The 23,355-nt window shown below is 36.8% G+C and overlaps 1 protein-coding gene across 9 annotated transcripts in view; it reads left to right on the forward strand.

Moving 5' to 3' along the window:
• SEL1L2 (SEL1L2 adaptor subunit of ERAD E3 ligase) overlaps nucleotides 1–23,355 on the forward strand; it is a 133,955-nt gene that overhangs the window by 7,253 nt on the left and 103,347 nt on the right. For all 9 annotated transcript variants that reach the window (XR_005377536.1, XR_005377535.1, XR_005377533.1 and 6 more), the window contains exon 2: nucleotides 16,625–16,680. Coding sequence is in view for 5 of the 9 variants with exons in the window: in XM_038571573.1 (XP_038427501.1) it covers nucleotides 16,625–16,680 (56 nt within the window). In the remaining 4 variants the exon portion in view is untranslated. The remainder of the gene's footprint in view (nucleotides 1–16,624; nucleotides 16,681–23,355) is intronic.

Genomic DNA, 23,355 nt, shown 5'->3' on the forward strand with positions numbered 1-23,355 from the left:
GGCACCATGTTCATTTCTAGTAATGAAAGGCTAAGTGACTAGGTTATTTGGTCCAACCCTCCCACTGAAAACAAATGATGCATAAAATATGCAATCTTCTTAGATGCAATGAAGAGTTGAGAAGATAGTAAAGAACTACCAGATAAGGGATCCCTGGGTGGCGCAGCGGTTTGGCGCCTGCCTTTGGCCCAGGGCGCGATCCTGGAGATCCGGGATCGAATCCCACGTCAGGCTCCCGGTGCATGGAGCCTGCTTCTCCCTCTGCCTGTGTCTCTGCCTCTCTCTCTAACTGTGTGCTTATCATGAATAAATAAAAATTAAAAAAAAAAAAAAAAGAACTACCAGATAAAAATGTAAGGAATTGCTAGCATCCAGAGAAGCACAGAGCATCTGAGCAAGACTAGGGCATGCCTCACCTTGGTCCCAGTCCTGACCTGAACATCAAAGCAGCTGTTACCCTTAGCCAGACAAACTTGGGCTTTGGTTTTAGTGTCCTCACAAAGCAGGAAGAACAGAATCTAATTCTCAAGACCTGTCCAAGGTGAAGAGTCTAATAGGAGACCTTTTCAACATCAACCAAGAACCATAAAGTACTCTACTCTTAAGATAAGGGCAGCCCAGAAGTAAATCTACCCCTTCCCAAGTCCAAGGATCTGCAGAGACTTGACACTTAGCAAAACACAAAGTAAAGAAAAAGGAAAAAAATACCTTCCTGATAAGTTGTGATCACAGGCCAGCCCCCCTGGAGATTTAAAGCCTGGATAATCCAAAGCACCCTGAGCTAGAACTAGATCTAAGATAGTCCTGTACTTAGTACTGTCCCAGGCACCTGGAAAAAGCAAATTCATGTTCTCCTCATGGGAAAACAGCTTCATTTTAGGTCTCAATCCACTTAGATAAAGTTTTCAGTACATAGTAAAAATAACTGAGTTCACAAGGAGACAAAGCATGAGGTGGGAGATTTGGGGTGGCATTTTGGCAGAGATGTAAGGTTCTGCTGCAAATGGCTAGTGATACTGAGGGAGCACCTATTCCTGGGCAACTGGGTCCTGTCACATCCTGATGGTATATCCTGCAACACCCACAAAGTTACTGATGGTCGGCTGAGTTGATTGTTAGAGCATTCAGAGACAGATTAGGAGGGATAATCCAAGTCAAACATGAGGAAAACTAATACCACAGAAAAGAAAAGCATCAGCCTACACACACACATACACACACTCACACACCACACTGTAATATCTGAGGAGACAGAAAAAGTAGAGGAAAGGGGTGCAGTCCTCAAAACATAAAATGATAATCATAAGATGTATTTTAAAGATGTTATTGTATCCATAAAAGATGAGCTATTTTGGAAATGAAATATAGTAAAAATAAAAAGCTCAAGGCTGAATACCAAAATTGACAGAGCTGAAGAGCAACCCAGAGGCTCAAAAATCAAACTGAGAAATCCTTTTATAAGCACGATGCAAATGGACAGAAAGATGACACGTATGAAATAAAGGTTCAAGGACCTGAGGGATGCATCCAAAAGTTAACAAATTCACATAAGGGGGTCTCCAGAAAGAGAAAATAGAAGAACTGGGGGGGAGAAATAAAGATATTAAATAAAATTCCCCACATCTTAAAAAGACTTTTTTTTTTTATAGCATCTTTAGTTTAAGTTCCACTGAGTGCCAAGTAAGAAGACTGAGAAAAGACCCACTCCCAGAAAATAATGGTAAAATTTTTGTGCTTTTAATCAGAAGATCCTAAAAGCTCTAAAGAGAAAAAGTACATTATTGACAAGGTGAAAAGTAAGCATGTTGACTTAAAATTCATTAAGAACATTGGATACAAAAAAGACACTAGAGAAGTATTTTCTAAGTGCTGAGATGAAATGATTCAGAATCTAGAATTATCTAATTTGACAAACTAAAACAAGTGTAATCACAAAATAAGACATTTTCTTTTTTTTTGTTTTTTTTTTTAGACATTTTCAAACATGAATGGATTCAGAGAATTTATCACCCACAAATCCTAACTGAAATATTGACTAGAAAATCTGATCCAGCAAAATAAAACATGAGTTCAAGAGGAACACTAAAGGGACACCTGGGTGGCTTAGTGGTTGAGCGTCTGCCTTTCGCTCAGGGCATGATCCCAGAGGCCCAGGATTGAGTCCCACATTGGGCTCCCTGCATGGAGCCTGCTTCTCCCTCTGCCTCTCTCTGTCTCTCTCTCTCTCTGTGTCTCTCTCTGTCTTTGTCTTTCTCTCTCTCTGTCTCTCATGAATAAATAAATAAAATCTTTAAAAAAAAAAAGAGAAACACTAAAAGTCAGTGGTAATCAAAGAAACCTTCAGGACATGATAAATCTAAATAAATGCCTATTTTAATTTTTAAAAATATAAGACAAATTCATTTTTTAAAAATCCCTTTCACAAGGGAAACCCTCTTACAGTGTTGGTAGGAATGCAAACTGGTACAGCCACTCTGGAAAACAGTGTGAAGGTTCCTCAAAAAGTTAAAAGAAGTACCCTAAGATCTAGCGATTGCCTACTGGGTATTTACCCAAAGAATCAAAAACACTAATTTGAAGAGTTACATGATCTCCAATGTTTATAGCAGCATTAACAATAGCCAAATTATGGAAAGAGGCCAGATATCCATCAACTGATGAGTGGATAAAAAAGATGTGGTGTATATTTATATATATATATAAATTTATATATATATATATATAATGGAATATTACTCTGCCACAAAAAAGAATGAAATCTTCACGTTTGCAATGATGCAATGAGCTAGAGAGTATTATGCTAAGCGAGATGAATCAGTCAGAGGAAGACAAACACCATATGATTTCACTCATATATGGAATTTAAGAAATATAACAGATGAACATAAGGCGGGGGGGAAGAAAAACCAGAAAACAGACTCTCAACTCTAGAGAACCAACAGAGGGTTGCTGGAAGGGAGGTGAGCTGTGGGATGGGTTAAATAAATGATAGGTATTAAGGAGGGCACTTGTGGTGAGCACTGGGTGTTGTATGTAAGCTATGAGTAGCTAAATTCTACACCTGAAACTAATATTACACTGTGTGTTAGCTGGAATTTAGTTAATAACTTGAAAAAAAATCCCTTTCACAATAGCAACATAAATTTAAACACTGGATCTTAGCCAAAAGGCCAAGAAGCGATAGCAAGAGAAATTTAAAAATAGCTAGGAATAAATTTAAAATTAAACAAGGCATATATGAGTAATAAAAATGAAAATTTTCTGAAGAGCATTAAACAGAAAACTGAATAAATTAAGGCTATACACCTAAATGAATCTCAGTATTGTAAATATGCCAGGTCTTTGTAAGTTAACAGGTAAATCCAATGCAGTCCCAGTGAAAATATCAACACATTTCTTAAATGAATTTGACAACCTTATTCTAAATTTCATCTAGGAAAGAAATTATACTAGGATTCCCTAGATAAGTTTTGTTGTTTTTTGTTTTTTTTTTAAGATTTTTATTTATTTATTTATTTATTTATTTATTAGAGAGAGAGCGGAGCAGAGTGGGGAAGACAAGCTGAGTCCATGCTGAATGCAGAGCCCAACACAGGACTCCATCTCATAACCCCAAGATCATGACCCAAGCCAAAATCAAGAGTGGACGCTTTACTGATGACTGAACCACCCAAGTGCCCCTCCCAAGATAAGTTTTTAAAAGAAGAACAAGAAAGTGTGTAGTTGGGTGCTTGTGTATTTGCACTGAGAAGTTCTTGCTCAAATAGTAAAAAATGCAATTATAAATCCACAGTAATTAGAGTACTGCCAGAAGAATAGGCAAATGCATCATGAAAATAGAGTTTAAAAATGAAACAATGTAGGGATCCCTGGGTGGCTCAACAGTTTGACTCCTGCCTTCTGCCCAGAACATGATCCTGGAGTCCCGGGATCAAGTCCCGCATCAGGCTCCCTGCATAGAGCCTCCTTCTCCATCTGCCTGTGTCTCTGCCACTCTCTCTGTGTGTCTCTCATGAATAAATAAATAAAATCTTGGGAAAAAAGGAAAAAGAAACAATGTACAAATGAGAATTTAGTACCTGAAAGGAAGTTTCTCAAGGCAATGAGTAAAAGATGAACTATAAGGAATACTATTGTCAAATTGTCTATTATTAGGAAAAGTCAGACTCTTCATCATACCAATCAAAAAAACTGAGTCCAGATGGATTAAAAACATAAACAGTATGAATGCCTGGGTGGCTCAGCAGTTGAGCGTCTGCCTTTGGCTCAGGGCATGATCCCAGAGTCCGGGGATCGAGCCCCGAATCAGGCTTCCTAAATGGAGACTGCCTTTCCATCTGCCTGTGTCTCTGCCTCTCTCTCTCTGTCTCTCATGAATAAATAAAATCTTAAAACACACAAACAGTAAAAGAAAAACTATAAAAATAGCTGAAGGAAATACAGGAAAATATAATTCAAGTGACTGGTGAGTCCTTGAACAAGACATACGCCCCCACACACAAATGTACATACGCACAAAGGTTATAAGTGAGGAAATGATAGTTTCGACTGCATTTGAATTTTTAAAAAATTCTGCTGCAAAGGATACCATAAACAGTTAAAAGGCTAACAGACTGAAAAATATATTTGTAACATAAACACCAATCAAGTAATATCCAAATATCCAGAATATATTTTAAAACTCCTAAAGATCTTTTCTTAAAAACCTAAAGATGGGGAAAATATCTAACACTTCATTCCTTGGAGAGGAAAATGCAAAAGCCCCTAAATGTGACCTTGGTGGTAATCATGCAAATGGAAATTAACAATGAAATACCACTTTATCCCAGGGCCCCTGGGTGGCTCAGTCAGTTAAGTGGCTGCCTTGAGCTCAGGTCATGATCTCAGGGTCCTGGGATCTAGCTCTGTTTCCGGCTGCCTGCTCAGCCAGGAGTTTGCTTCTCCTCCTGGCTGAGCAGGAAACCATGGTGGAGATGAGTCCCTTCCAACCCTAAGACTCTGAATTTTATCTTATAGCATGTCAGAACTCCTCAGGAACATAATGATTAACAAAGAATTTCTACACATAAACTAACTTCTTATCTCCACATTCAATAAATGTTGAACTTCATATATTTATGTATCAAGATCTGATACTGAACTTCAAGATCTGATCAAGAACTTCTAAGATCACATACATAATATTCTACAAATGTGCTTTTATATTTCTCTGAAAATATACCAAAATACAGAAGCTAAGGGATTTTCTATATAGTTATTTCCTTGGGTTGATTAACTTAGTAGTACCAGGTAAAACATCTAAACTTTTATCAGTTTTAGTTCTCATTTCATTAATTATTTAAGTAGTACTTTTAATCACCCCAAGTTATACTGTAGTAATTTCAGGAAATGTTGCATAATGCCACAGACATTTAAATCACTAGAGAAGACAAGACATGGTAAGCATAAATGCCTTGCCCAAGTTCAATTAGTACAACCATTTATAAAGGAAATTAATACTAAAATTGAAGACTTCTGAATCCTATTATCTTGCTCCACTGATAATTCACATTTCTTTACCTTTCAGAGAGACACTGATAAGTGAAAAGACATAAGAGCTAAAAGTTTCAAGAGTGCCAAACCTGCTTTAAAACTAGTTCTTATAACACTCAAAACAAATAATCTATATTAGGTTCCCAAAAGCAATTAATTTATCAGTTACTTCTCTGTATTCAATCAATCAATTACATAATGTTTTACAAACACAAACTTAAAAGCACTTTCTATCCAGTCAGCCCATTCCCAAATTTGTAATGGTAGAATTCCCAAAAATTCTAATGGTGGGCAGAACGGAAGTCCATTAGGGCAGCTAGAAAAAAAAAAAAAAAAACGATAATGTTACACTCATGTGTCATCTTTGTTTATGAAAAACAGAATATTATATAACGATTTAAAAATAATACAACTTCATGGATAGAACCACTTAATTCAGAGTTTTTACATTGATGAAGCATAGCAAGAATAAGGAAGTTTTTTTAAAGAGGAAAACCCTTACTTTTTTGAAAATTTTGTGGCTATATAATTGAATTTGATAATTTCAATCCTGAGATTGTTTTATTCTAAGTTTTCAGTACTAACTTAAAAAAACAGTTCGGTTGAATTTTAAGTTTATAACATGGCAGAATTTTACGTCATGTTATAATAAAAGTATTTCATCAACCATCAGTTTTAATGAAGACACTATGCAGGGTACTATGGGTGAACCTAAAAAACAGGGAAGTGGGGATCCCTGGGTGGCTCAGCGGTTTGGCGCCTTCCTTTGGCCCAGAGCGCGATTCCAGGGTCCCGGGATCGAGTCCGGCGTCAGGCTCCCGGCATGGAGCCTGCTTCTCCCTCCTCCTGTGTCTCTGCCTCTCTCTCTCTCTCTCTCTCTCTATGTCTATCGTAAATGAATAAATAAATATTTTTAAAAAAAACAGGGAAGTGGTTTCTGCAGTTGAAGATCTTACAATCGATAGAATAAAATTAAGTATATAATTGGGGGCTAACCTGAATGACACAGAATACAAGTCCTGCAGAAGTTCCAAAAAGGGAGAGATTATTTGAGGCTGAAATATTTAGGGGAAACCTGCAGGTAAAGGGGCAAATTTATTTAGTTATTTTAACAAATATGTTTTACAAATCTGTTATAGGACAGGAACTCTGCTGGCACCAGAGTCCAGTGTTGAAACATGACAAATGTGCTGAAAGGCTGGATAAAATTTGGATGTTAGGACAAGAAAGAGAAAACATTCCAAATCAGAAGTACAGAAATAAAGGGCATGGGTGTAAGAATGAGTAGAGTATACATATGGAAAGATAACCACCACTTCAATAAGAGCAGAGTATAGTAGTAAATAACTTGGTTTTAAAAAATATGGTCAGATTATTGAGAACCTTACATTTCCAGGCAGAGCAAACTAAAAGAAGCATTACTAAATGCCTGATCCATGTCAGTCATTTTCATAGCCATGATCTCATTAAATTCTAAGTGTCCAACTCTTGGATTCAGCTGAGGTCATGATCTCAGGACCGTAGGATTGAGCTCCATCTGCTTAAGACTCCCTCTCCTGGAGCAGTGGCTGAGCATCTGCCTTCTGCTCAGGACATGATCCCAGGCCCTGGGATTGAGTCCCGCATCAGGCTCGCTGCAGGGAGTTGCTTCTCCCTCTGCCTATGGCTCTGTCTCTCTCTCTCTGTGTCACTCAATGAATAAATAAATAAAATATTTTTTAATAAAGATTCTCTCTCCCTCTCCTGCCCCTCCTCCACTCAAATCTTTAAAAAATTTATATTACTAAATTAATATAATTAAGTCATTAGTCTATTACCAAATATATAATACATCAAAATGTATTTATTGGTCTACTAAGTTACTGCAATATGCTAAAATTTTCATTAGTACAGTTCTTTTATCATAAATCCCAATTTCCTTTATTTCTTTAGAGACTTTGATAATGTCCAAATTTGGTCTAATTATACATAAGTAATGATTGCAAATTATTCCTATTGAGGGTACAATGGAATAGCTCCCTCCTATATAGGCAATTCTTAGTGTATAGGTGTTAAAATTATTATATGACTGAAATGGGTCTCTTGAGGACTTGAGCTACGATCAGTATGTAGAGGATGGAGCTTTATCTAAGGAAGATAATATGTATGTCACCCCAATCCCATCAGGGATCTGGGTAAGAGAAAATCTGTATCCATCAGAATAGGAGGGCCAGGGACACCTGGGTGGTGCACTTGATTGAGTGACTGACTTGGTTTCAGCTTAAGTTGCGATCTTGGGTTCATGGGATTAAGACCACATCAGTTTCCACACTCAGCAAGGAGTCTGCTTGGGATTCTCTCTCCCACCCCCACCGCCCCCCAACACACATACACTCTCTCTCTAAAATAAATATATATTTTTTAAAAAAAAGAATAGTAGAGGGAGATCCCTGGGTGGCTCAGCAGTTCAGTGCCTGCCTTTGGCCAGGGGTATGATCCTGGGGTCCCGGGATCAAGTCCTGCATCAGGTTCCCGGCATGGAGCCTGCTTCTCCCTCCGCCTGTGTCTCTGCCTCTCTCTCTCTCTATGTCTATCATGAACGAATAAATAAAATCTTAAAAAAAAATAATAGGAGAGCCTTAGGTGAGTGGTAGTTAGAAGTTGTATTCTTGCCCTGAATATCAAAGAGATCCAGGTATTAAGGAGAATAGCCCCCATGGAATGGAATAAAATGATACTTTTCCCAAACATGTGGGAAAGATTCTTATGAAATTCTTCCAGAAAAGGGAATGAGATAGGCCCTAGGAGAATGCAGTTGAGGTATTCTCAAGAAATCTATCTCTGTATAATGGACTCTGTTTTATATTTTCTTTGCTCTTCCATGGAGTTATTAACTCTGTTTTGAAAATTCCAGTCTCTTTTAGATTCAGTAAGAGTAATCAGGGAAAGGAGATTGGAGGGAAGGTGGTTGCAGCAATTATCAAAATGAGAAAAAGCCAAAGAGAAGGTAAAATTCAGTAGGAGATCCTTCTTCCAAGGTTTAAACCATATAGTTTCTTAATTTTATTTCAATAAGGGAAGTTCTTTTCTTATAAATGCTAATTCCACTTGCTTTTAAAAGGTAGGCCTATGGAGAAGAGAAGGGAATTGACATTTATTATTTAGCTGCCATGTATTTAACAAACACCAAATACTATACTTTAATTCTATTCTGTCCTCACATCTACCTTTCTATGAGATATAGTATTGCTATTCCCTCTTTATAGAAAACTGGGGCTCAGAGGGATTAAATAACTTATCCAAGGTCACATGGCTAAGTAAGAACATATGAAATCTTATTTCTGAACATCAGGCTTGATGTACAAAACTAAGTATCTCACAATCCAAAATAATAAATGACCTAAAATCATATTTGTTTTTTATTGGAAATTTTAATAAATAACTTCTAGTCCATTCAATAAGAATTGTTAAAGAAAGTAAAGAAGAAAACTTTCAAATAGTTTGATCAGTAACTAGTGAAACAGATTATTTGTATTTGAAAAATACTTATAAATGTGGACCTACCCCTGAATGAAGAGGAAACTGGAAGTCAACATAGGGAGCTAGTATTTATATGGTAAGCAACAGGGATTTATGAGTTTTTAAGCAGATGTGTGCCTTGCTGGAAACAGTACTCAGGGAGATTTATTCTGAGTGTAGATGTAAATTAGATTAAAATTAGAGCAATCATGATTAAATCTGTTAGGAGGCTGTTGTAAGAATGCAGGCATGAAATGATGAGGGTCTGATTTATGCTGTGTTTTCCACAGGAAACTGAAAACTCACCCCTCCAGAAATCTCTTTGGCAGAATTTTCTCTCGATCCTCGTAGCTGCAAACTATCACTCTTCTCACTCCTACATCTTCCCAATTGTGTACCCATTTCTGGTGGGCCTGACCTGCTCCCATTATTTTAGTCCCAGGTTTTGCAATTGTCCTTGTTGCTAGGATTGTCTCTCATTCTTGTCTCACCTCTGCCAACCTGGATTCCTTCTGTGGCTCCTCCTATGACTTGTGTTACTTTGCTTTCCAGTCATTCATTACAGTTTAATTCCCAGAGCTTTACTTCTTAAGTGGCTGCCTATTCTGGAATGAGTACATTATCCTTTTCTAGTTCCTAACCTCCTACACTCACCATCTGTCCACTCTAAAGTCCTTGCTGACCCAGCTCAACCCACAGAGAAGACATGAGGACTGAGCATTGAGAAATACACAATCATTAGCAGATATAAAGCCAAAGAAACTCTAAAATAGAGGTTTGAAAGGAAGAAGGATATCCAGGATAGTGTAAAGTCACAGAAGCCAATGTATTGCACAGAATCTCAAAGAAAGATTAGAAAGGAAACAATAGTCACTATTTTTTATACCATTACTACATATAATGGTAAGAGCAGGGGAGGAATGAAGTACCATTTTAAAGAACTAGGACAGGAAAAAATAAAAATAAAAATAAAGAACTAGGACAGGAAAATCAATAAAATAAATCTGTTTAGTTCCATTTGTAAGTGTTGTTTGAACAAACAAGCAAACCTTTTATTTACTTATAACTCCCCAGGCATATTACCTCATAAAGTACAGAGGGGTTTTTTTGTGTGTTTTGGGGAATTTTGTGGTGCACTTTTTTTTTTTTCAAGAATCTTAGTGACATTAATCACTGTCCCAGTGATCATTCAAAGGAAGATGAACCATGTCTTAGAAAGAAAGAACCTGTGCCCAGTGGGGAAATGAATGTTAAAGCCAGGAGTTAGTGTATATCAAGCCTTTCATGAGAAAATAGATCTGAAAAGAATGTCATCAAGACAACAAATATTCTGGGATGTTATTTTCTTCTAATCCTTCTCTTAATGCTTTGAGTATATTATATATTATTTATTTTGGCATTATTTATTGGTGTCATGTAGCTTCTGAGAATGGAGAATTCTATCCAAGGAATCCTAGTTGGCTGAAGAAACAGAAAGGTTTTCAATCATCAACTGCTGTATAACAACACAAAACTTTGTGGTATGAAACCGCAATGATTTATTGTTTCTCACAATTTTCTGTGGGTTTACTGGGTTATTTTTCTGCTGGTTTCATCTAAGCTCACACATGAAACTTCATTCAGCCGGTAGTCAGTTTGGACAGCTGGGCCTTTTTCTCTTCCCTCCACTATTACCCCTGGCTTCTTCAGGGCATGGTGGTCACAGGGCATTATTCCAAGACGGTAAAAGAGGCTAAAAGGATTAAGGACTAGCCTTGGAAGTTGAACAATGTCATCTGCCACATTCCTGTTAGTCTAAGCAGGTTACAGGGGCAGCCCATTCAAAAAATGGGGAAAATCGTCTCCATCTCATGATGGAAGGATTAGGCAGTCACACTGTAAAGGTGTATTAACATAGTAGTTGTGATTCATGGGGACCATTGTTACAATCTACCACAGTCTACCCTTAGGCCCCAGTGATTCACATCTGTCCCACATGATTCTCCCCCTTCTAATATTGCCCAAGACCCATCAATCATAGCATCAAGCTCAGAATCTATAATTTCATAATCTGCACCAGGTCAAGAGGTCAGTGAGACTCCTTGAGTATAGTTCTTAGATTCAGACACCTATGAAACAAAAAGACAAGTTATCCTTCATTCCCTCACATACCCAATGGATATTGGAGAAATAGAAAACCACATTATACTAGATACTGCTGTCTAAAAAAGGGGAATGAGAAATGTACAACAATCACTGGTCCCTCCAAGGGTAGGCACTGCTCCTTGATAGGAGCCCTGTTCTGTTCTCTTGGAGTAGATCCCTAATAATTATTTCCCTTGGTTCTTGGTAGCAGCCTCTGGACTCCTGGCTCTGCCCTCTGATATCAGTACTCATATAGAGGGAAGTTTTATAAAACAGTGGGACAAGTCTCTAGCAAGCACCAATGTTCCTTAACTGATATTTAAAAGCCTACTAGAAAGCCTTGTGTGACATACTGTTGGTAGCAAAATCTGTTCCCCAGTAGCCAACCAAAGCTTCATTTTCATAATAAAAACCATTTATGAAAAACCCACAGCAAATATCATTCTCAATGGGAAAAAATTGAGAGCTTGTCCCCTGAGGTCAGGAACACGACAATGATGCCCACTCTCGCCACTATTGTTCAAAGTAGTATTAGGAGTCCTAGCCTCAGCAATCAGAAAACAAAAAGAAATAAAAGGCATTCAGATTGGCAAAGAAGAAGTCAAACTCTCCCTCTTCACAGATGACATGATACTGTATGCAGAAAACCCAAAAGACTCCATCTCGACATTGCTAGAACTCATACAGCAATTCAGCAACATAGCAGGATACAAAATCAAAGCACAGAAATCTGGCATTTCTCTACACTAACAATGAGACTGAAGAAAGAGAAATTAAGGAATCAATCCCTTTTACAACTGCACCCAAAACCATAAGATATCTGGGAATAAACCTAACCAAAGAGGTAAAGGATCTATAACCTAAAAGCTACAGAACACTTCTGAAAGAAATTGAGGAAGACACAAAGAGATGGAAAAACATTCCATGCTCATGGATTGGAAGAATAAATATTGTGAAAATGTCTATGCTACCCAGGGCAATTTACACATTCAATGCAACCCCAGCAAAATACCATGGTCTTTCTTTGCAGAGTTGGAACAAATAATCCTAAGATTTGTATGGAACCAGAAAAGACCTCAAATAGCCAGAGGAATGTTGAAAAAGAAAAGTAACACTGGGGACATCACAATGCCTGACTTCAAGCTGTATTACAAAGCTGTGATCATTAAAACACTGTGGTACTGGCACAAAAAAACACAGATCAATGGAACAGAACAGAGAACCCAGAAATGGACCCTCAACTCTATGGTCTACTAATTTTCGACAAAGCAGAAAAGAATATCCACTGGAAAAAAGACAGTCTCTTCAATAACTGGTGTTGGGAACATTGGAGAGCCACATGCAGAAGAATGAAACTTGACTATTCTCTTACACCATAAGGCTTTTAAACTCTTACCTGACTATTCTCTTACACCATACACAAAGATAAACTCAAAATGGATGAAAGATTTAATGTGAGACAGGAATTCATCAAAATCCTAGAGAACACAGGCAGCAGCCTTTTTGACCTTGGCCACAAGAACTTCTTACAAGACACGTCTCTAAAGGCAAGGGAAACAAAAGCAAGAATGAACTGCTGGGACCTCACCAAGATAAAAAGCTTCTGTGCGGCAAAGGAAACAGCCAACAAAACTAAAAGGCAGCCTACAGAGTGGGAGAAGATATTTGCAAATAACATATCAGATAAAGGGCTAATATCCAAAATCTATAAAGAACTTATCAAACTTGAGATGCCTGGGTGGCTTAGCAGTTGAGCATCTGCCTTCTGTTCAGAACATGATCCCAGGTCCTGGGATTGAGTCCCACATCAGGCTCCATGCAGGAAGCTACTTCTCCCTCTGCCTATGTCTCTACCTCTCTCTGTGTGTCTCTCATGAATAAATAAATAAATAATTTTTATAAAGAACTTATCAAACTCAGTACTCAAAAAACAAACAATGCAGTCAAAAAATAGGCAGAAGACATGAATAGACATTTCTCCAAAGAAGACCTACACATGGCCAACAGGCATATGAAAAAATGCTCTACATCACTTGTCATCAGGGAAATACAAATAAAACCACAATGAGATACCACCTTTCACTGGTGAGAATGACTAAAATAAATATGACAAGAAACAACAAATGTTGGTGGGGATGTGGAGAAAGGTGAACCCTCTTGCACTGTTGGTGGGAATGCAAGGTGGTACAGCCACTCTGGAAAACAGTGTGGAGGTTCCCAAGAAGTTAAAAATAGAGCTACCCTATGATGCAGCAATTGCAGTACTGGGTATTTACCTCAAAGATACTGTGTAGTGAAGCACCAGGACACCTGCACCCCAATGTTCATAGCAGCAGTGACCACAATAGCCAAACTGTGGAAGGAGCCACAATGTCCTTCGACAGATGAATGGATAAAGAAGATGTGGTATGTATATACAACAGAATATTACTCAGCCATCAGAAAGAATGAATAGCTACCATTTACATTGACGTGCATGGAACTGGAAGGTATTACACTGAGTGAAATAAGTCAGTCGGAGAAAAACAATCATCATATGGTTTCACTCATATGTGGAATATAAGAAATAGTGAAAGAGACCATAAAGAAGACCATTTTCCCTAATGGGGAAAAATTAGAGAAGAAGACAAACCACGAGAGACTCCTAACTCTGGGAAACAGAGGGTTGCTAAAGGAGAGGTGGATGGCAGGATGGGGTAATTGGGTGACAGGCATTAAGGTGGGCACATGATGTGATGAGCACTGGGTGTTATATGTTGGCAAATTGAATTTAAATTAAAAACAAACTTTTTTAAAAGTTCATTTTCTTTAGGTAAAAACCTAAAAAGCCTGAGGTTTAGAAAAGAAAAGTATTTTTGTTATTGTGTATCTTCTTCTGGAAGTAATGACCTTTATGTTCTTTTTATGTTTTAAGCTATTAAATAGTTTGTTCCTTCAGTTAGATTCTTACACCTCCTCCCATTTCACTAATTCTTTTCTACATTTTTATCTACACTTATCCTACCTTTGATAATTGCTTTTAGCCCTGTAATTTTCATGTTAATATATGGCCACTGACAGCTTGATTTTCTGGTCCAGTGTATAATATAGACGTTATTCCACTTAATATCCATAATTTTCTCCTCTTGCTCTAATACACATGACACTTTGTACTTCTTGTTCTGTGTCTGTATTTTACGTGCATACTAACTCTAATTTTATTCTGTGTACTTTGGGGAGTATAACAATAGGAATATATCAAATCACATTGCTTTTTCCAGTTTACTTTTTCTAGTTGTGATAATGGAGATTAAAAATTGCTAGACATTTACTGTAGCTATAATATTAGTCATGTTGTCTGATTTCTAATTCACAAATATAATTAGGCTAAGTAATTTGTTTTGAAGAAAATGCCTTAATTGAGATAGAAGTCATATAATAGACAGTATTAATAAATTCTGATAACATATTAAGTCTCTAATAATGCTTTTTCACCATGATCCTTTTTAAATATTAATTTACATACCTTATCATCTTATTTTTTTTTTTTAATTTTTATTTATTTATGATAGTTACATACCTTATCATCTTGAAGGCATCTTAAATCCTTTAAGGAAGTAGACCTTCTTTATAATAATCATAACCATAATTATATGTACAGCTAACATTTATTAAACACTATATATTAAGTACTAAATACTTTACATAGGTTATCTTATTGGAAGGGCACCTGGGTGGCTCAGTTGGTTAAGCCTCTGCCTTCAGCTTAGGTCATGATCCCAGGGTCCTGGGATCTGTACTCTCTCTTTCTCTGTTGAATAAATAAATAAGTAAATCCTTTAAAAAAAAAAAAAAAAAACTTTAAAAAAAAGATTATCTTATGGATTACTATAACAAATTAATGAAACAGATACAAAATCAAGATTAGCATTCAGGCTTGGTTAACTCAAAGGCCACATGGTGGACCACTACCCTATATTGACTGATAATGAGTATCCATGGCCTTAAAATGATCACTTGGCAAACTTAGGACAAAGGAAGTTGCATTTATAATAATGTTCTTATTCTGGCATAATTTGTTTTACATCCTGAGCCTGAAAAGAAATCCTAATGTATATAATTTGATGAAATATGTATAATCTTTAAAATTTTTCATATGCTTTGTATTAATGCATTTGTCACCATGATGTTGTTGAATATTTATTTAGATTTTGTCAATTGCTTCTCTAGTTTGACAGAAGACTAAATATAAACAATCTAGAAGCAGTTTCTGTAAGGTCTGGCTTACAAAGTAAACAGAACAGACCTTCTATAATTGTGAGTCCAAATACTAAAGTTGATCAGTGAGAGAAAGAATAAAACATATCAAACTAATAAATACAATATCAGAGATAATATGAGAATATTCATAACCTGCTCTTAAAAGTATAAGCTCACAACTTTTACAAATATAAAATTTTAATTATCCATATTTGTCTTCACTCAAATTCTTCAATCTATAAAAGGAACATATTTCATGTATGCATGTTTTACTTCAGGAAATATGTAGGGTCATTTTTACAGTGCATAAAATAATTTTTTTAGTAATTGAAAATTATCAGTCCTACTAATGTAATAGACATGCCATGATGTGACACCTTGTTTTCAAAGTTTTCAAAGACTTATTTTTCTGAATATGTAAGTTCAGAAACTTCAAGCCTATGTAAAAATGAAATATATATGTATTCTATATGGTATATATATGCTCTTCTTTACAAAAATATTTGTTAAAAAATGCTTGTGAATAGTAGTTTCTCAAATTTCAAAGCCTGATGTAATTGTACTAGTCTACATTTCTCAGATATTTATATGTTTCAACTATACTAATTTTTAGTGTCTCTCTGACATAAGAATCCAGTTATAAATATATAAAAGATTATATTCCCTCTTCTATGTTTTAATATTCTTAAAGACATGATATTTATTTACATGGATACTTTTTTTTTAAGATTTTATTTATTTATTCATACAGACACAGCTAGAGAGAGAGAGAGGCAGAGAGACACAGGCAGAGGGAGGAGCAGGCTCCATGCAGGGAGCCCGATGTGGGACTCGATCCGGGGTCTCCAGGATCACACCCTGAGCTGCAGGCGGCACTAAACCGCTGCGCCACCAGGGCTGCCCACATGGATACATTTTAATTAAGTTGTAGCTCAGAAAGTTTTCTGCTATTGTAATTAGTCTATTATTTGTAGAACTCTTTCATATTAACTCAATTTCAGGATGCTTGATTAAAGTATTTAGATTGTCTTTGGTGTCAAGTTACATCTTTCAAAATTATCTGTGAAGGAATTATTTAATACCACATAAATGGTAATTTAAATTTAAATTATTTTTCACTATTATTCTTAGAGTTCTAAAAGTTATCTAGAAAGTTTTTTATTAAGAAATGATTTACTGAAATGTTAAAAGAAAAATACCTTCAACCTTATAAACATCTTTTATATTGCAGATATCGAAGCAGAAAAGCATAATAGAAAGCAAAAGGAAAGAAATGTCACCACACAGGTAAATATTCTGCTAAACAACCATTGTATTTCTCCAGTACAAAATTGAGACTATCGGCGCTATACGTAGTATTTATTCATAATGCTTAAAATTTCTTTCTTTTTTTTTTTTTTCTTTATTTATTTATGATAGTCACACAGAGAGAGAGAGAGGCAGAGACACAGGCAGAGGGAGAAGCAGGCTCCATGCACCGGGAGCCCGACGTGGGATTCATTCCTGGGTCTCCAGGATCGCACCCTGGGCCAAAGGCAGGCGCCAAACCGCCGCGCCACCCAGGGATCCCTAAAATTTCTTAACCAAGTAATTACTGCCTGTTGTTTCTGAGTTTTGTTTTTTCTTTATTGTAAATATTTTTTTTGTTCTTTCATTCAACAAATATTTATTTACTCATTCCACTGTAAGAAGATAAGACTGTTATTCCTAAGCTTTCTCATAAACCACAACCTGTTTGGGGTTCTAAATATTAAGGCAAAGAGGACAGAGACCAGTCTGGCTTATAGTCACAGATGCTTATTAAATATTATTGACTTGATGATTTCTTCTGATAACTTGGAAGTAGGGGATTCAACATTTTCAGTCTATTCTCACTAGCCACCAGCATAATCCTATAAATGTAACTCATTTCAAGTCACTTCTTTACTTTAAACCCTTTCATGGCATCCCATCTCACACAGAGTAAAAACTGGTGTCTTACCTATTAGCCTCTGTGGTCTGGCCTCAGTATTTTTTCTCTGACATCATCTTTTACTACTTTCTCTTTTACACCGTTCAGGACACACTGGGCTCTGTGCTATTCCTCAGAAACCCCAGACATGCATGACACTTTTCTACTCTTCCTGCCTGAAGCATCCTTGAACCCAGATAATCATGTACCTCCCTGCCCTCACCTTCTTCAGATCTTTGCTCAAATGTCATCTTTTTGGAGGTCCTTCCCTGACCATTCCCTAATTAAAGAAGTAAACTTTGAAAAAATGTTTATATAAATTAAGAATTCCTCTCTACATTACAACATTTTTTAAACTCCTCCAAATTTTCCTGTTCCACATTACCATAACTAAAACATCCCATAATCAGCAGTTGGATTATTATATGCAGAAATAAAAATGACCTTGGGATAACCTCACAGTTTATCCTTAGGCAAGTGGAAGATAAAAAGACACCAGCTCCATCAGGTCATCTGGCTTTCTCTTGTGGGCTCTTGATATCTTGTGATATGCAGTGCCTGCCCAATAACATATGAAAGCACCCTTTCTTTTTAAAGATTTTATTTATTTATTCATGAGAGATACACATAGAGAGGGAGAGAGAGAGGCAGAGACGTAGGCAGAGGGAGAAGCAGGCTCCCTGCAAGGAGCCCAATGCAGTACTCAATCCCAAAACCCCAGGATCACTCCCTGAGCTAAAGGCAGACACTCAACTGCTGAGCTACCCAGGCATCCCTGAAAGCACCTTTTGTAACCAAAGAGCTCAATCAAAGATCAAGGACCTTGATCAGGCTCAGAGATGTCCTCCCTGATGCCCAGCATTATTATATGAGGCCCAAATACAAAATACAGAAAGGACCCCAGCTCTACCCATGTAAAGCAATGCAAAAAAAGATATAAACTATACTAAAAGAACTCAGAATATTGAAAAAAACCAAAGCACTATCTTCATGCCAAAGATGAGAAAACATGCTAGGGTAGACTGTGTATCTCACCAACTTTCAATGGAGTATCCAGTTGTTGTTGTTTTCTGTTTTGTTTGGTTTTTTAGAGATTTTATTTACTTATTCATGAGAGACACAGAGACAGAGAGAGGAACAGACATAGGCAGAGAGAGACGCAGGCTCCATGCAGGGAGCCTGACATGGGACTTGATCCCAGGCCTCCAGGATCACACCCTAGGCTGAAGGCAGTTCTAAACTGCTGAGCCACCTGGGCTGCCTGAGTAGCCAGTTTTTTAAGCTTCCTTAGTACCAACCTCATAGAGCACAGTCAGCAGAATTGAAAATACCAAGGACTCTATACTGAGTAAAGTAATCTCTGTTCACTAAATTTGCCATGTTGTTTCATGACTTCTTTGCAATAAATAAGATACTGTCTGGCTTAAAACACCCTTCTCCATCTCTAACCCCTTCTCCATCTCTAACCCCATTGCAGACCTGGTAGATTCTGATTATCTTTCATAATAATTATTATTTACATTATAATTTGTTTAAACCCACCTAAGTATAGCTGCTTTCCCCTAGTTTTCTCTTTCTAGCTTTACAACTCCAGGGTTCACAAAAGAGTATCACCTACTCCTCCATTCCTCCTAGCACACACTTTCTAAAAAAACATACATACTTAAAAAAATATTTAACATTTCTGTGTAGGATGTCAACTGGTTACTTAAGTGGTTAGTTATTAAGCACAATTTACAAATTAGAATAACTAAGCCCATTCAGATTTAAAAGATCTTTGTAGTACAAATTTCATTCATTCAACACAATACCCACCACATACCACATACAGTTACTGGAATTTGGAATTTCCAAAAGGTCCTAATTTTTTTTTAGCTTTGTGAAATCAATATTTATATTGCTTAAATTTGATTTTGTGAGCTTCTGAAGGGTAAGAAAGTATCTCTGTTGTTGTTACATAAATTAAGGCTTTTGTTATAGGCTAGCCATGTGTCAAATGGTGGAGCTTCTACTGTTCTTTCCATTCCTTCAGTGGCCTGATGGCAGACTTTACTGTGATGGCAGAAGTGGTGGTATAGGTCCAGGTACCACCAGCTACCATTTTCCTGTAGGAACCACAGTGCTAAATTGCCACAGCTCATCTCTTCATCTTGGTTTTGCTGCAGAAGGAGCAAATGTACTTGGTGTGTTGGCTTATTTCAATTTTCTTCACCATTTTCCTGAGGAAGGCCACTATAATAGGTCTCATATTTACCAATGATTTCAACATTCTTGGTACATGTAGCCACGTCACAGAAAACTAGCTCCAATCCCAGAGAAGCAAAAAAGTATCATTTAATCTTTTCAAATGCAATGCTTTGCATGCAATATGTACAATAAGAGTTTACAGATTTACTGAAATATGCTACTACTGTCTCCCCAAGACTTTGGTTGTAAAATGGGTGGTTTCTCCATCCACTGCACCCTTACTTTCTTTCTAATCACCTATCCTGGGGTCATACTTCTCCAAGTATTACCTTTACCTTCATTGTAACTGAAACTGAAATTTAGTTTTCTCCTGAGAACTTCCCCTACAGCCCTCCCAAATATTTTCTCCCACAACACAATTATATTGGTCATAGTTGGGGTGGTGAGTATCTTTGCCTTTCCTTATTGCTACACTTTCATTGGGAGAATAATAGGAGATGAGGACAGAGAAGTACCTTGTAGTCTTTCTCTCTATTTCTTGGAGCTGTCAGTATCCATGAATTCTTGCCTCTCAATCCCATTATTTAGATTTTTTTGCTCCAATAACTGCATCTTCTGTCTACTCCCATGGTCATAATCTGGACTATGTCTTTTCAAAATTAAAAGCTTAAGCTTCCAAGTCTCTGAAGACCACCTGGTGCTTTCTAAGTTATTCCCATTAATGCTTCAGTCCCACCAGGACCTCAAATCCATGTGTCTCTTTCACTGTTTATCATTCCATTCACATCCTCATTCCTTCTTACTTAGCTTAGACTTGATGGCTTATGCTACAGGAACACAGTACCTTTTTCAAAACCTTGGGAATAAATGTGTTTCAGAACTCAGGGTTTTTTGTTTGTTTGTTTGTTTAATTGTGGCAAATATACATAAAATTTACCCTCATGACTATTTGTAAGTGTATAGTTCAATTACTGTTAGTATATCCACATTATTGTATAACCGATCTCCAAAACTCTTTGACCTTGCAAAACTGAAACTCTATACCTACAAAACAACTCTCTGCTTCTCCTCTCCTCCCAGCCCCTGGCAACCACCATTATAGTTTCTGTCCCTATGATTTGATTAATCTAGATATCTCATATAAGTAGAATCATGCAATATTCGTCTTTTTGTGACTGGCTTATTTCATTTAGCATAATGTCCTAAAGGTTCATCCTCACGTAGCATGTGTCTTAATTTTCTTCCTTTTCAAGGCTGAATATTTTCCATTGTATGTATATTTTGTTTTATACATTTTGTTTATACATTTATCCTTTGGTGAACACTGGGTTGCTTACAACTTTTGGCTATTGTGAATAATGCTGCTATGAACATGGGTATACAACTATCTTGATATCCTGCTTTCAATTCTTCTGGGTATATGTGCATGAGGGTTCTACTTTCTCCACACTGTGACCAACACTTGTAATTTTCTATGTTGCTGGGTTGTTGGGTTTCTTATAGTAACCATCCTAGTAGGTGTGAGGTGGTATCTCATTGTAGTTTTGATTTGCATTTTCCTAATGATTAGTGATGTTGAGCATCTTTTCATGTGCTTATTGGTCATTTATATCTTCTTTAGGGAAATGTCTATTCAAGCCCTCTGCCCATTTTTTTAATCTTTATTTTTTTAGGGAGAGAAGGAGGAAGCACGTGCATTTGCATGAGCAAGGATAAGAAAGGGCAGAAGTAGAAGGAGAAAGAGAATCTTAAGTAGGCTCCATGCCCAGCACAGTGGCCATCACAGGCCTCGATCTCACAACCCTGAAATCATGACATGAGCCAAAATCAAGAGCTGATGCTTAACCAACCGAGCCACCTAGACACCCCTTTGAATAGAATTATTTGGCTTTTTATTGTTGAATTGTAAGAATTTTTTATGTATTCTAGACATTAATCACTTATCAGATATATAATTTACCAATATTTTCTCCCTCCCATGTGTTGCCTTTCACACTCTTGATAGTGCCCTTTGATACACAGAAACTTTCAATTTTGATGTGGTCCAGTTTATCTCTTTTTACTTTTTTTTGCCTATACTTATGGTATCATATCCAAGAACTCATCATCAAATCCAATATCATAAAACTTTTCTCTGTGTTCTCTTCTAGGAGTTTTTATACTTTCAGGTCCTACATTTAGGTCTTTAATCCATTTTGAGTTAACTGCTATATAGTATACTTAATTCTTTTGTATGTGGATATCCAATTTTCCCAGCCAAATCTACTGAAAAAACTGTACTTCCCCCGCCCCCAATGAATGGTCTTTGCACTTTGTTGAAGACTATTTGACCATATATGAGCAGGTTTACTGCCTAGCTCTCTGTTCTATTTCATGTCTGTCTTTATGCCATTACTACACTATCATGAGTACTATAGCCTTGTAAAAAAAATTTGACATTAAGAAATGTGAGACCTACAATGTTGGTTTTATCTTTTTTTAAAAAACACTTTTTAAATTGTTTATTTATTTATTCATGAGAGATACAGAGAGAGAGGCAAAGACATAGCCAAAGGGAGAAGCAGGCTTCCTTCAGGGAGCCCAGTGTGGGACTCGATCCTGGCACGGCCTGAGCCAAAGGCAGATGCTCAAATGCTGAGCCACCCAGGTGTCCCTGGTTTTATCTCTGAAGATTGTTTTGGCTAGTCAGAGTCCCTCAGATTCCAAATGAATTTAGGAAGAATTTTCCTATTTCTGAAAAAAAAAATGCCGCTGGGATTTTGATAGAGATTGCATTGAATCTGTAATCACTTCAGGCACTATTAACATTTTAACAATATTAAATATTCCACTTTGTGAACATGTGATGTCTTTCTATTAACCTTCTTTAATTTCTCTTAACAAAGTTATGTAGTTTTCAATATTTGTCTTTTGCCTCCATGATAAGTTTATTTCTACGTACTTTATTTTTTGATGCTGTTTTGAATGGAATTGCTTCCTTAATTTTATTTTAGGATTGTTCATTGTTAGTGTATAGAAATGCAACTGACTTTTTTTTTTTAAGATTTTATTTATTTATTCATGAGAGACACACAGAAAGAGAGAGGCAGAGACACAGGCAGAGGGAGAAGCAGGCTCCATGTAGGGATCCTGACGTGGGACTCGATCCCGGGTCTCCAGGATCACGCCCTGGGCTGCAGGTGGCGCTAAACCGCTGCGCCACCAGGGCTGCCCCGCAACTGACTTTTGTGTGTTGATATTGTATCTTCCAATTTTGCTAAATTTTTTGTGTGGAATCTTTAGAGCTATCTACATATGAGATCATGTCATCTGTAAGCAGAGATAATTTTACTTCTCCTTTCCAATTTAGATGTCTTTTATTTCTTTTTCTTGCCTAATTGCTCTTGCTAGGACTTCTAGTATTATAGCAGTGGTAGAGTGGTATCTTTGCCTTGTTGCTAATATTAGAGGCAAAGCTTTCAGTCTTTCACTATTGAGAATTTTTTGTGGTTAGCTGAGGGTTTTTTATATACAGTTTTTGTTATGTTGAAGTAGTTTCTGACTATTCCTAGTTTGTGAGTGATTTGGTCATGAAAGGGTGTTGAATTTTGTCAAAAGCTTTTTCTACATTAATTGAGATGATCATGTGGGTTTTTTTCCCCTTCAGTCTGTTAGTGCAGTTATTACATTGATCCATTTTTTATGTTGAAACATCTTTGCATTCCTGGAATATATCCTACTTTGTCATACTGTATAATCCTTTGATGTACTGTTAAATTCTCTTTGCTAGTATTTTGTCAAAGATTTTTACATCAATTTCATCAGGAGTATTGGTCTGTAGTCTT

This window comes from Canis lupus, chromosome 24 (assembly GCF_011100685.1).
Source record: "Canis lupus familiaris isolate Mischka breed German Shepherd chromosome 24, alternate assembly UU_Cfam_GSD_1.0, whole genome shotgun sequence".
NCBI lineage: Eukaryota > Metazoa > Chordata > Mammalia > Carnivora > Canidae > Canis > Canis lupus.